The sequence below is a fragment of the Vulpes lagopus genome, chromosome X (genome assembly GCF_018345385.1).
Source record: "Vulpes lagopus strain Blue_001 chromosome X, ASM1834538v1, whole genome shotgun sequence".
In the NCBI taxonomy this organism is placed as follows: domain Eukaryota; kingdom Metazoa; phylum Chordata; class Mammalia; order Carnivora; family Canidae; genus Vulpes; species Vulpes lagopus.
The window spans coordinates 5,438,616-5,451,373 of record NC_054848.1 but is presented as its reverse complement, the minus strand read 5'-3'; the positions used below and the strand labels follow the sequence as shown (position 1 = coordinate 5,451,373).

Sequence of the window (12,758 nt, the reverse complement as noted above, 5' to 3'; positions counted from 1 at the left end):
CGCGGGCCTTGGCGCCTGCTGCACGACGCTCGGGGCACCGCCAGCCGCCCGCAGCTCCCCGTCGGCCGGTGCTGAGCACCAGCGGCACCTCCTGCTCCGTCATCTTCGAACGTCCCACGATGTCTCACCTGATGGATACAGTCAGGGCAGCGGGCGCTGGGGGCTCAGCGGTGGAGCCTCTGCCTCGGGCTCAGGCCGTGGTCCCGGCGCGCCCTGGGGGGTCAGGTCCCCTGCCTGCCTCTGCCCCTGCTTGGCTCTCCCCCTCCCACACTCTTTGTCTTTCAAATGAACAAGCAAAATCTTTTTTTTAGAAGTTAACAACACTTACACCTAAGGGCCAGCGGAGCCCGGTTAGCCGAGGCCTCTCAGGTGGCTTCACAGAGGTGATGGACGGAGCTAATGAGTGAGGGGAGCAAACTGCCCGTGACAGCGCTCGCCCTTGGGCCCGGCTGTGCGGGAAGACTCGGGCTCCGCAGCCGATTAGGCCCGCGCACCTGCGCGGTGTCAGGCTCCCAGGTGCCCGCTGGGCTGCGGTCTCATCAGAGCAGCCGCTCGCCTCTCACGCGGACCTGCGCGGTGTCAGGCTCCCAGGTGTCCGCTGGGCTGTGGTCTCATCAGAGCAGCCGCTCGCCTCTCACGCGGACCTGCGCGGTGTCAGGCTCCCAGGTGTCCGCTGGGCTGTGGTCTCATTGGAGCAGCCGCTCGCCACTGGCACAGACCTGCACCTTGTCAGGCTCCGAGGTGCCGGCGCTGGGCTGCGGTCTCATCAGAGCAGCCGCTCGCCTCTCACGCGGACCTGCGCGGTGTCAGGCTCCCAGGTGCCGGCGCTGGGCTGCGGTCTCATCAGAGCAGCCGCTCGCCTCTCACGCGGACCTGCGCGGTGTCAGGCTCCCAGGTGTCCGCTGGGCTGTGGTCTCATTGGAGCAGCCGCTCGCCACTGGCACAGACCTGCACCTTGTCAGGCTCCGAGGTGCCGGCGCTGGGCTGCGGTCTCATCAGAGCAGCCGCTCGCCTCTTACACGGACGCTGTGTATTCATCAGGGACCAACCAGAAGTAAATGATCACAGCTTCGTGGTGCAAGCAAAGGACATGACCTTTTAGGGGCAAGAGACGGGTGCCCGCCAGCATGTGAATCACTTTCTGAATTATGTTTCTCCAGGCCTGTGGGCTCCTCAGCGTCTCTGCAGCCACAGGCTGAACGTTCATCACGTTCTATAAAAGCGCACCTCGAAGGCCAAGGGTCTAGCAGCCTTGGCTGGAAAGGCAGCTTGGTTTTCTGGAGGTCGGAGGAGCATCTGCAGGGCTGTTGCAGGGCCGATGCTTCACGTTGCCACCTGCATCTTGGGCGTTCCTCAAGCTCTGCAGACTACACTTGGGGTGCAGACAGATACGTGCAGAACCTCTTGATCTATAAAATTTATCAGTTTTGACATTTGAAAAAACAGCCTACTCGCTGCGTTCTCTTACCTTCGGGAGTTTATTGCACATTTATTTACCACTCAAAGTGCAGGGCTCCCCCTTACTGCGAGGGCCCCGCTCCTAGGCCTGAGGCCCGAGCCCCTCTGTCCTTTCCATGCGGCGAGCATCTGCAGCACTACACGTTCATGCATTTCAGCCCTGACACACAGAAAACAACATCCAACGTATGTGGAATGAAAAATAGTTTCTGCGGGACATCCCAGGCAGTAGGAAGATAAAATTCGCATACAGATTAGACGTAGTATCTAAACCTGATCTTGAGTATCCGCTGGCGAATTCTCAAAACCACAGATCTTTGAAGGGATTATTGGAAGCACACGTGGGCTTGTGAAAATCTCAGTCCTTAGGTAGCCAGTTAACACGTGCTTGAGGTGTGCGCAGCAAGAGTCCATGGCGAACTCAGGAGAGCAATGACTTTGGGATGAGAGCCTAAGAGGGGGACACCCCCCCCAACATGGATGATGTCAGAGGGGGACACCCACCAGTGTGGATGGTGTCAGAGGGGGACACCCCCCAGCATGGATGGTGTCAGTGGGGAACACCCCCTGGCATGGGTGGTGTCACAGGGGGACCCAGGCCACGGCTGCAGTCGAGCTCCCGGAGAGGCCGAGTGCGCCTGCGGCTGCAGGACAGTGCATACAGCAGCGGGGTTCCCCCTGCGCCCCCCAGGACCCACCTGAGTCCCCCACGGAGCCAGGTTCTCCCCTTGGCACAACTTCTGGAGAAGAGCCCAGTGGCTTCAGAGCCAAGGGACTCATGTGCTCCAGTCAGTGCTCCCCCCCCGTCCCCCACAGGGCTGAGCGCCAGGGTCCCAAATCCAGATCTGCTCACCCCACACGGTGCCTTCCCCAGGCTCCCAGCGCTCATGCTCTGGTGGCAGCAGCCAAGCCCGGGGAACGAGACCCAACGCTGGGAAACCACGGGTGTAGTGAGGCTGTTTGCTTCTGTGCCTCCCAGGACATTGTCCCCGAGGACAGCAGCTGGGGCCCCACAGAGGTCAGGGGTCGTCAGGGCTCGGACAGGGAGCAGCGCTGTGAGCTGTGCTGATGGAGCCTGGTGCGCGTTGACCAGGGACCCAGCAGGTGTCAGGAACTGGGAATGGCACGAGGGGGACAGGCACAGCCACGTGAGGGCCGCACGACAGAAACCACAGTAGAGGTAGAGCCAGATGGTGACAGGAGGCGGCCTCAGCCAAGTGCGAGGATTTCAAGTTTGGATTCCCGGGTTCAGGGGAATGCTTCCTGGTGTTTTCTCTGAGCGCAGCCCTTCTCTGCGTCCCGTTGCATGTGGGGCATGCGAGGGGTGGGGTCGTCTGAATCCCCTTTACAGTCCTTGTTGCAGTAAGTGTGCGGCGGGGACAGAGTTACAGAGACGGTGGGGAGAGCAGCACCGAGTCCACAGACGACTCGGCCTCGCCGTCCCTAGAGCATTGCCTTGCCTACTGCAACCGTCCTATCCTCTCTGCTAACTCGTTGCCACAGACTCTTTGGCGATTCCTCCAGAGAACAGGCAACAGTGGGCTGGGAGCCACAAACACGTCCCTACTCCCCACTGTGCTCCCTCGTCTACTGACGCGGGATCGCCTGCACCCGCGTGCCGCTTTCGCAAGAGCCCCGGGCCCAAGAGCTTCATCTCTGTGGCCCCGGGCTCGCTGCCGGGCACCTAGGAGGTCTCACCGGGGACTGACAGGAAAGAATGAGTGAGCGCGTGAACGAAGGCAGCCTTCAGGCCTAGCACCTCATCTGAAGTATCATCGCGGTGCACTTGCTGACGTGATACTTCAGGTGCGAGTCAACACAGCAAAGTGCCCGTTTAGGGGACCTTGCGGCGACTGGGGGCCTATAGCTGCCGGCACGTCTGTGCAAAGCTCTGTGGTTTCCAGGCCACGTGGTATCTTCATATCGTTTCGTTTACTCTCTTCACAACTTTTTTAAAAAACCTATCATGAGAAACCGTATCCGTACGTCTGCTCTAACCCAGGGCCTCCCCGAAGGGTGAATGTGTACTGATTGCCCGTTACCTTGACCAGCGAATCACAATGTCGTACTTTGTTGCAGAGGAGCACGTCGGAAAATCCAGAAAGAGCCCGACGCACATACAGCCCCCTTTCCAGAGACGACGGCCCGCTCGCCTCCTGGAAGTCGGAGCCCCCTTCTATCAAGACAACCAACTGCAGGTGAAGGTCTACTGGAAAAAGACCGAAGGTGCGCACACGCTCTCCTCGCCGGCGGCTGCCTTAAGCGGCCCGCTGACCCCGCGCTGCTAGTGCGAACTCAAGGTCGCGCCACGGGGTTGACTTTTTTTTTTTTTTAAGATTTATTTATCTTAGAGATAACATGGGGGGGGGCAGAGCGGGAGGGAGAGAGCACGAATGTCGAGCAGCCTCCGTGCTGAGCGCGGAGCCCAGTGCCCTGTCGGATCCCACAGCCCTGAGATCACGACCCGAGGCAAAACCGAGAGTCACATGCGTGGCCGACAGACCACCCAGGCGCCCGCCACGGTGTTAATATTAAGGAAAATATCACCCGAACGAGACACTTAAAACACTTCAGTCCTTTCGAGGTTGCAGTTAAATGTCTTGCTGTTGTGCACTGTGAGGGGGCTGCCCCTTGTTTTCCAGGAGCCAGTCATCGGTCAGCGCGTGGCATCCTGTCACCTCAGGGGTGTCGGCCTGTCTTCACAGGCACGCTGCTGCTGTGGCCTCTGGGGCACATATCACCCCCAACGAGCGGGGGCCGTTCGGTCATTAGAGCGCCCAGAGCTTTGGAAGACAGAGCTTTGCGCCAGCTGACATTCCCACGGGCAGGGCACGACCATCCTGGGGCGCCCCCCACCCGCCCCCCGCCTTGCGGAACTCCCATCTTCCTGAGCTTGCGGCGTCTTGACAGCCGTGTGTTGTCTGAATGTGCATCTTTGCTCTACAGGCTGTCCTGCGAGCGGCCCTTACGCATCGTGGGGATGAGTCACCTGCGGGGTCTCTGTGTGACCAACACTTGCCTTCCTTCCTTCTCAGTGGCTCTCAGGTCTAGAGGGGGTCGATTCATCATCTTGTCTCCTTTAGGTGACAGCTCGGGGGCCCCGGTGGAGAGTCTTTGCTTCTCCAGGGTCACATGGGTCCTCCCGTCGTCCCCTAGAAGGCAGAGTGTTGAACCTTTCTCTCTCAGGCTGACTTCCGCCTGGAGCTGATTTTAGTTGTAGGGGTCACTGTCCTTTTATTCTTGTTTCCCCCCGATCTCCAGCTGACAGAGCATCATTTATGTAAAAAGCACTCTTTCCTGGGCGCCCGGGTGGCTCAGCTGGCTGAGCGTCGACTCTGATTTTGGCTCAGGCCATGATCTCAGGGTTTGGGATCAAGCCTTGCATCAGGCTCTGCACTCACCAGGGCGTCTGCTCCAGACCTTCTCTTCCTGTCTCTGGCCCTCCCCACCTGTGCTCACTCTCTCTCTCTCTCAAGCAAATACATATTTTTTTTAAAATTTTATAATTTAAAAATTATAAAAATGACTCTTTCCCCCAAGCTCTGGTATGCTACCCTGGCCCTAAATCAACAGAGCGGCAGGTTACCTTTTTAACTTTCTGTGGCCTCTTATCTATTTTTCCAACTCTCTGGCATTACTACACTGTCTTAACTACTGTAGATTTATAAATATCTTAAATCACAATCCTTCAGTTTTTTACTTCATTTTCAAATCCTCTAGACTCTTCTTGGCCCCTCTGGTTTTACATCAGTATCTGCATTAGTTTGTCAATTTCCACAAAAACCTCCTAAGATCTTTGTTGAAATGACAATCAGCCTCTCTGGTCATGACTAGAGAATTCGCATCTTCAAAATATGCACACTTATGTGTCAGTTTATTCGGGTTTTTAAGATTTTCTCAGCAGTGATTTACAATATATAAGGCAGAGGCATCGTACGATTTCATATCATTCTTCTAAAGTGTCTGTGATTATTTTGATCCCGTTACGTACACACACACGTTTTCTCAGTTTTATTTTCTGACTCTGGTTGTCACAGACATAAATACAGCCTCTCTTTATGCCTGGATGGTGGATCCAGCTCTGTTGTCATGTTACCTTGCTCGTGACATTCCATGTGATAGTCCTTTCCCGCTTGTCTGTAAAAGCAACCATGTGGCACATAAATAATGCAAAGGTTATATTTTCCGCTCCAGACCTCTGACATTTCACGTGGCTCTCTTGCCTCAACGCTGGCTGTGGCGTTGAGCACAGGGTGGAGCGGGAGTGATCACTGCAGGCGTGATGTGTTTTTATTTTTGACGCCTTCATTTCTGTTTCTTCAAAGCCGAATTCAACAGAAGCACTAGTTTCTGTCCTTCTTGGTTACTTGATCATTTACTAGTGATTCCAACTAATTATATGGAAACAAAGTAATGGTATTGATGGCTGAGAAAAGTCACCGTGGTGGACATCTGCAGGGGGTCACTATATGTAAAACACTGCACGCTTGCCAACTACTCTTTGAACCCCAATAACATAGAGTTTAAGAATACAGTCTTTATGTTTTTTTGAAGATTTTATTTATATATTCATGAGAGACACAGACAGAGGCAGAGACGCAGGCAGAGGGAGAAGCGGGCGCCCGACGCGAGACTCGATCCTGGATCCCAGGCTCATGCCCTGAGCCGCCCGGCGTCCGAGAATGCAGTGTTTAAAAGGAGATGTATTTGGTTTCAAAGCCCAGGTGAACTGCTCGCCAAGTGTGTGATGTCGGGCAAGTCCCTCCCCACTCACACATCAGTGTCTCATCTGTAAAATGGCAATAGCGTACCCATCTCACAGGGGCGGGGGGTGAAGTAATGGGCTCTGTATGCGCGTGTGGATGGATACAAGCGCGTGCCAGTGTACACACTTTTATATCCACGTGCGAATATCTGCTGCTCCTATTTTCCCAGCTGTATGGAGACAGAACTGACCCAGACCATCGCACAGGTGCGCAACGTAATGGTTTCATACACCAAGCTCCTGTGAAACGATTGGCGCAACAGGCCGCTGAGCACTTTATACCGGGCGTGCTAGGGGCCGGCTCTCTGCAGACACCCTTTAGCAGACGAACAAAATGCCGTGCTGCTCTTTTTTCTTTTTTAAAGATTGTATTCATTTACTTGAGAATGAGAGAGAGAGAGAGAGCACGAGTGAGGAGAGGGGCAGAGGGAGAAGCAGACTCCCCGCTGAGCCGGGAGCCTGATGACGCGGGACTCGATCCCAGGACCCTGAGGTCATGACCTGAGCCGAAGGCAGATGCTCAACCGACAGAGCCACCCAGGCGCCCCGTCCCCTACTGCTCTTAGCTGCAGTGTTTTTATCATGGATACGCATTGATTTTTATCGAATATTCTTCCTGGAAGTAATGAGAAGATCAATGACTTTTCTCTTTTATTCTATTAACATGATGAACTGAAGGGAAAATGATAGACTACCTGGTAGGCGTGCTGTGGGGCTTGGGTGGGAGCATGCGTACCGACGGTGGGGACGGCGTCTAGTAATCACCCCATAGGCGTCAGGGCTTACAGGGTTTCCTGCAGGTGGAAGGGTGCCCGCAGCATAGAAGAGATGGACTTTAGGAAGGACGGTGAGTGCCTCGTAGCTCTAGGACTGACCCTGTTCTCCTCCTCTGCAGACAACGGCATAGGAGCCTTTGGCAAACGTTCAAGGATTGAGTTTGCAGTATAGACGCGGTTAAGTCTAGGTACTGAGTTTGGCACCTGAACTGGGATGGACCATCGCTGCCCTCGCTCAGCAGCAGGAAATGGTCAGTGTTCCCACAGGGTGAGACTGCAGGGCGGGACGACCAAGGTCATGATGGTCTCAAAGATCGTGTGTGCGTGCGCGAGTGTACACGTACATGCACTGTACATACACGTCACGGCCGGCCTAGAGCCCCCGGGCCCAGCAGGGAGTTCTGCGGGAGAAACAGGAGCCACGGTTGGTGCGGTTACTGGGCCGTCGGGGTCTGCAGGTGGACGTCGACTTGCAGCAGATCCCACAGCCGCCGAGGTCCTGAGAATGCTCACGCTCTACCTCGAGTTTTGTCTTTTTTTCCCAAAAGCCCCCTGGGCTACATAACATCCACACACCATTTCCCCTTTGATTTTAAACCTGAAAGCCAAACGAGCATATCCCACCCGGAGCTTCGCAGGGCCAGAGCCTCCGAGGAGGAGACCGGGAGCTCGGGGGCCCAGCGCTCACCGCGGTGGTGGCGCGTGCTCCACACATACTCTAGATTGTTCTCCTCCCCGAAGCGCATTAGGCAGGCCCCGTGTGACCTGCAGAACCCAAACCACGGTTCCCCCAGAACTTTCTGAAGCAAGTGCTGTTCATAATTATCACAAACCTAAGAAAGGAGGTGCCTTTTAAGTCAACACACAGTCCTCATGCGAATTCTGTTCAGAATGTGAATACGGCATCTCTTCCTGTCCCGGAGCTGGACGCTTTGGCTGCCTTTTGTAAACTTTTTGACTCTGTAAAAACCCTCCATTGTGTGCGCCCTATGCAACGCGGTAAGACCCATTTCAAGTGGTGATAAAAAGTCTGTGACACAAGCAGCTGAATTGATTATTGACTCGTAACTAATGTCCACCAGCGGATACACTGATTTGAAACCTAAAAACAAAAACAAAAACAAAAAAAAAAAAACACAAAACCCGAACGCTTGTGACAAATGAGAGTAGACGAGAATCTTGTTCACTGATCAAGACAAAATTATAAGTAGAAATTGGTTTCTAGATATGTCACATTTCCTAAAAAGCGAGGGTGGCCAGCATGTTTTGGGCTTGGAGCTAGGAGCTCAAAAGCACCAATCTGTTCATTTCCCTTGAAATTTTCCAAAGAGAGAGCTTCAAGTTTTTTGTTATTATTTTGACACAGCATATAATTTTGTAGAGAAATGACTCAAACATCATATAATAGGCCAACTTAGTGTATATGGCAGCTGGGGTATAATGTGAAGGCTCTGGAAATAAGTATCCTCAACACTGATTTTGTAGAACCATCATTCTTCTAAAAGGTACAGTTCATTTAATTAATTAGTAATTTTATTATTCTTAGCTCATGTAATTAATTAGTGATTTTATTATTCTGCAGACATCAGTTCACTTTTACTGTGTGACAGCAGAATCCACAATTAATTCTTTTAAGCTTTCGGGTTTAGACTTAGTGTTTGCGCTCCAAAAATATTTAAAAATTAGCTCAGAGAGAGAGAGGAAAAAAAAAACACTCATACTTCTACTTTGAGGAGAAATGCCTTCTGCGTAGTAGGTGTTCAAAATTTCTCTTTTTACAAAATTGCCCAAAATCAGAAAATCTGTCTGACCAAAGCATTTTTTGACAAATATAAAGAGACCAAGGCACTACTTCCTGAAAGGAAGTCATTCAACTAACATTTATTGAGGACCTACTACGTACCTGCTGGTATTTCTGCCGTTTGAGATGCTGCGAAGATCAGAAACTGCTGCCCTAGGGAGCTGGCATTTTCTGATGCCCTTGCCTGTGTGCGTGCCCCGCCACCAGCGTTGTGACTTTCTGTCCTTTGCTAGGCAGTGGCGCTCCAAGATGGCCTTTCTCAGAGCTCTGATTTCAATCACCCCAGAATTTAGAGATTAACATTTAATTTAAAAATTTGCGGCCCTGGGGTGCCTGGGTGGCACAGTCACTTGGGCGTCCAACTCTTGGTTTGGCCTCGTGTCACGATCTAAGGGTCCTGGGACCGAGCACCATGTCCGGCTCTATGCTCAGTGGGAGTCTGCTCGAGGGGGTCTCCCTCTCCTCCTTCAGCTTCACCCGCTCATGCTAAGATCAATAAATCCTAAAACATTTATTTCTTGCAGCCTTTAATTATGCCAGACACTGTGAGTTAGATGTATTTTAGAAACAAAAAAAACATCTCCTTTTTGAAGCATAGTTGAAGAGCCCTGAAAGTAAATTTCAACATTTAAAAATACTTCTCAAGGACTTACTGACTTATTTGCAGAAGGAAAAACTTAAGTTCAAGAACCAGAGCAGCACAAGGCATTTAGCATTTAGCCTAGAATTTTCATATGTGTCCCCTTAGCAAACATTTGATTGAATGATGCTGTTTTTAATATTCTAGCTATAGCCGGGATCCTGAGGTCCTAAGTTTTTTGGGCTTTTGGTGTTCAGTTGTATCCGTTCTTTATATATTTTGGATACTAACCCTTTACTGGATATGTCATTTGTAAATATCCTGTCCCGGGCAGCCCAGGTGGCTGAGCGGTTTAGCTCTGCCTTCACCCAGAGCATGATCCTGGAGACCCGGAATCGAGTCCCACATCGGGCTCCCTGCATGGAGCCTGCTTCTCCCTCTGCCTGTGTCTCTGCCTCTCTCTCTGTGTCTCATGAATAAATAAACAAAATCTTTAAAATAATAATAATAATAATAATAATAATAATAATAATAATAAAGATTTTATTTTTTTTATTTATTCATAGAGACACAGATAGAGAGAGAGAGGCAGAGACACAGGCAGAGGGAGAAGCAGGCACCATGCAGGGAGCCTGACGTGGGACTCGATCCGGGGTCTCCAGGATCACACCCTGGGCTGCAGGCGGCGCTAAACCGCTGCACTGACGGGGCTGCCCTGGAGTTGTTTTCTTAATTTCTCTGCTATGGCAGTCTTAGTGTATAGAGATGCAACAGATTTCTGGATATTGGTTTGGTATCTTCTGATTTTATGGAATTAATCAGTTTTATTAGTTCTTGGGGGGGGGGGGGATTTTAGGCCTACCTATATATAGTATCATGTCGTCTGCAAATAGTGAAAGTTTTACTTCTTCCTTCCCAGCATGGATGTTTCATTTATTTTTCTTGTCTGATTGCCATGGCTTTGACTTCCACTATTATGCTGAATAACAGTGGGGAGAGTGGACATCCTTGTCTTAGTTCTGAGCATAGGAGAAAAGCTCCGTTTTTCACCATTGAGTATAACATTGGCTGTGGGTTTTTCATAGATGGCCTTTATTATGCTGAGGTGTATTCCCTCTAAGCCTGCTTTGTTGAGGGTTTTTATCACGAACGGATGTTGTACTTTGTCAAATGCTTTTTTTACATCTCTTGAAACGATCATGTGGCTTTTGTCCTTCCTCTTGTTGATGCGATACATCTCATTGATTGACTTGCAAATACTGAACCACCCGTGTATCCCAGGAATAAATCCTACTTGATGGTGAGAATGCTTTTGTGAATGTACTGCTGGATTGGATTTGCTGATATTTTGCTGAGGATTTTTGCATCCATCTTCATCAGGGATTTTGGCCTATCGTCCCTTTTTTTGTAGCGTCTTTATCTGGCTTTGGTAACAGGGTAATGCTGGCATTATACAACGAATTTGGAAGCTTTCCTTCTACTCTTTGGAATAGCTTGAGAAGAACAGGTGTTAACTCTTCTTTAAATGTTTGGTAGAATTTGCCTCTGAAGCCACCTGGTCCTGGTCTTGTGTTTGTTGGGAGTTTGATTATTATTACTGATTCAGTTTCCTTTCTGATAATCAATCTGTTCAAATTTTGTATTTCTTCCGGATTTAGTTATAGGAGTTATGTTTCTAGGAACTTATCCACTTCTAGGCTGTCCAGTTTGTTGGCATATAATTTTTCATAATATTCTCTTATAGTCCTTTCTCTCAGTGGTGTTGGTTGTTATTATTCCTCTTTCACATCAGATTTTATTTGAATCCTCTCTCTTTTTTATGAATCTGGCTAAAGTTGTATCAATTTGGTTGATATTTTCAAAGAACCAGCTCCCGGATTCATTGCTCTGTTCTATTGTTCTTTTAGTTTCTGTTTCATGTATTTCTGCTCTAATCATTTTTATTTCCTTCCTTCTGCTGGTTTGGGTTTTCTTTGTTCTTGTTCTAGCTTCTTTAGGTGTAAGGTTAGAGCTTTTTCCTGCTTCTTGAAGTAGGCCTGTATTACTATAAGCTTCTTAGAACAGCTTTTAATGCATTCCAAAGATTCTGAGCCGTGTGTTTTCATTTTCATTTGTCTCCATGTATTTTCGGTTTCCTCTTTGATTTCACAGGTGACCAGATTATTATTTAGTAGCACACTATGTAACCTCCATATATTTGTGTTCTTTCTGGATTTTTTTTCTTGTGGTTGATTTTAGTTTCATAGTGATATGGTTGGAAGAGCTGCATAGCAGGACTTCAATCTTTTTGAATTTGTTGAGACTTGTTTTGTGGCCTAACGTGGGATCTACTGTGGAAAATGTCCCACATGCACTTGAATAGAATGTATTCTGCTTGAGGATGGAATGTTCTAAATCTCTCAGATTCATCTGGTCCAATGTGTCATTCAGAGCCTCTGTTTCTTTGTTGATTTTCTGTTTGCGTGGTCTGTCCATTGATGTAAGTGGGATGTTAAAGTCCCCTATTATTATTGTATTATTATCAATTAGTTCCTTCTTGTTTGCTATTAAGTGCTTTATGTATTTGTGTGCTCCCTGGTGGGTGCCTAAGTAACCACAATGCTTATATCTTTGTTGGATTGTTTCCTTTATGGTAACGTAGTGTCTCCCTTTGTCTGTTACTGTCTTTGGTTTAAAGTGTGTTTTGTCATATAAGTATTGCTACTCAGCCTTTTTTTTTTCACTTCCATTTGCATGATAAATGCCTTTCCATCTCCTCACATTCAATGTGCAGGTGTCTTTAGGTCTGAAATAAGTCTTTTGCAGACAGCATATGGATGGGTCTTGCTTTTTTTAAAATTCAGCCTGTCACCCTGTTTCTTTTGATTGGGACATTTAGTCCATTTACATTCACAGTGATTATTGATAGACAGGTATGTACTTACTGCAATTTGGTTATTTGTTTTACAATTGTTTTTGTAGTTCTTTTTTTTTCCCCCTCTTGCCCTCTTCTCTACATCTCCTCTTAAAAGCAGTGGCCTTACGATGGGTCCTATAGTGCCCTGCTGTGCACTGTCTCCTGTTCCCCAGGACCCAGCAGTTCAGGGGTGTCCCCTGTGTGTGTCGTGTGCGCCCTACTGTTGTGGCTGAGCTGCATTGGCCTTCCGTCCAGTCATCTGCAAGGGCTCTCTCTGCCTGTTGTGAGCAGGGATTGGTCCCTGCAGTGTTAATGGGCCGGTCTGGGGCATGTTGGCCTTGAGGTGGGCACGACCAGCATTCTCCAGAGCCGCAGGAGCACAGAACTAGGGGCCACTGTCTGTGTTGTCCTCTGAGCGGCTTGTGTTGGTGGCGGGGTCTGCAGTCCATGTGGGTCCCCAGCCCACTGCTAGGGCTGTAGTC

General features: G+C 49.8%; 1 protein-coding gene across 1 annotated transcript in view; it reads left to right on the top strand.

Annotated features, from left to right (window-relative positions):
• ANOS1 (anosmin 1) overlaps positions 1-12,758 on the top strand; it is a 182,031-nt gene that overhangs the window by 156,051 nt on the left and 13,222 nt on the right. The window contains exon 9 of the mRNA XM_041740610.1: positions 3,538-3,684. Coding sequence (XP_041596544.1) covers positions 3,538-3,684 — 147 coding nt within the window. The remainder of the gene's footprint in view (positions 1-3,537; positions 3,685-12,758) is intronic.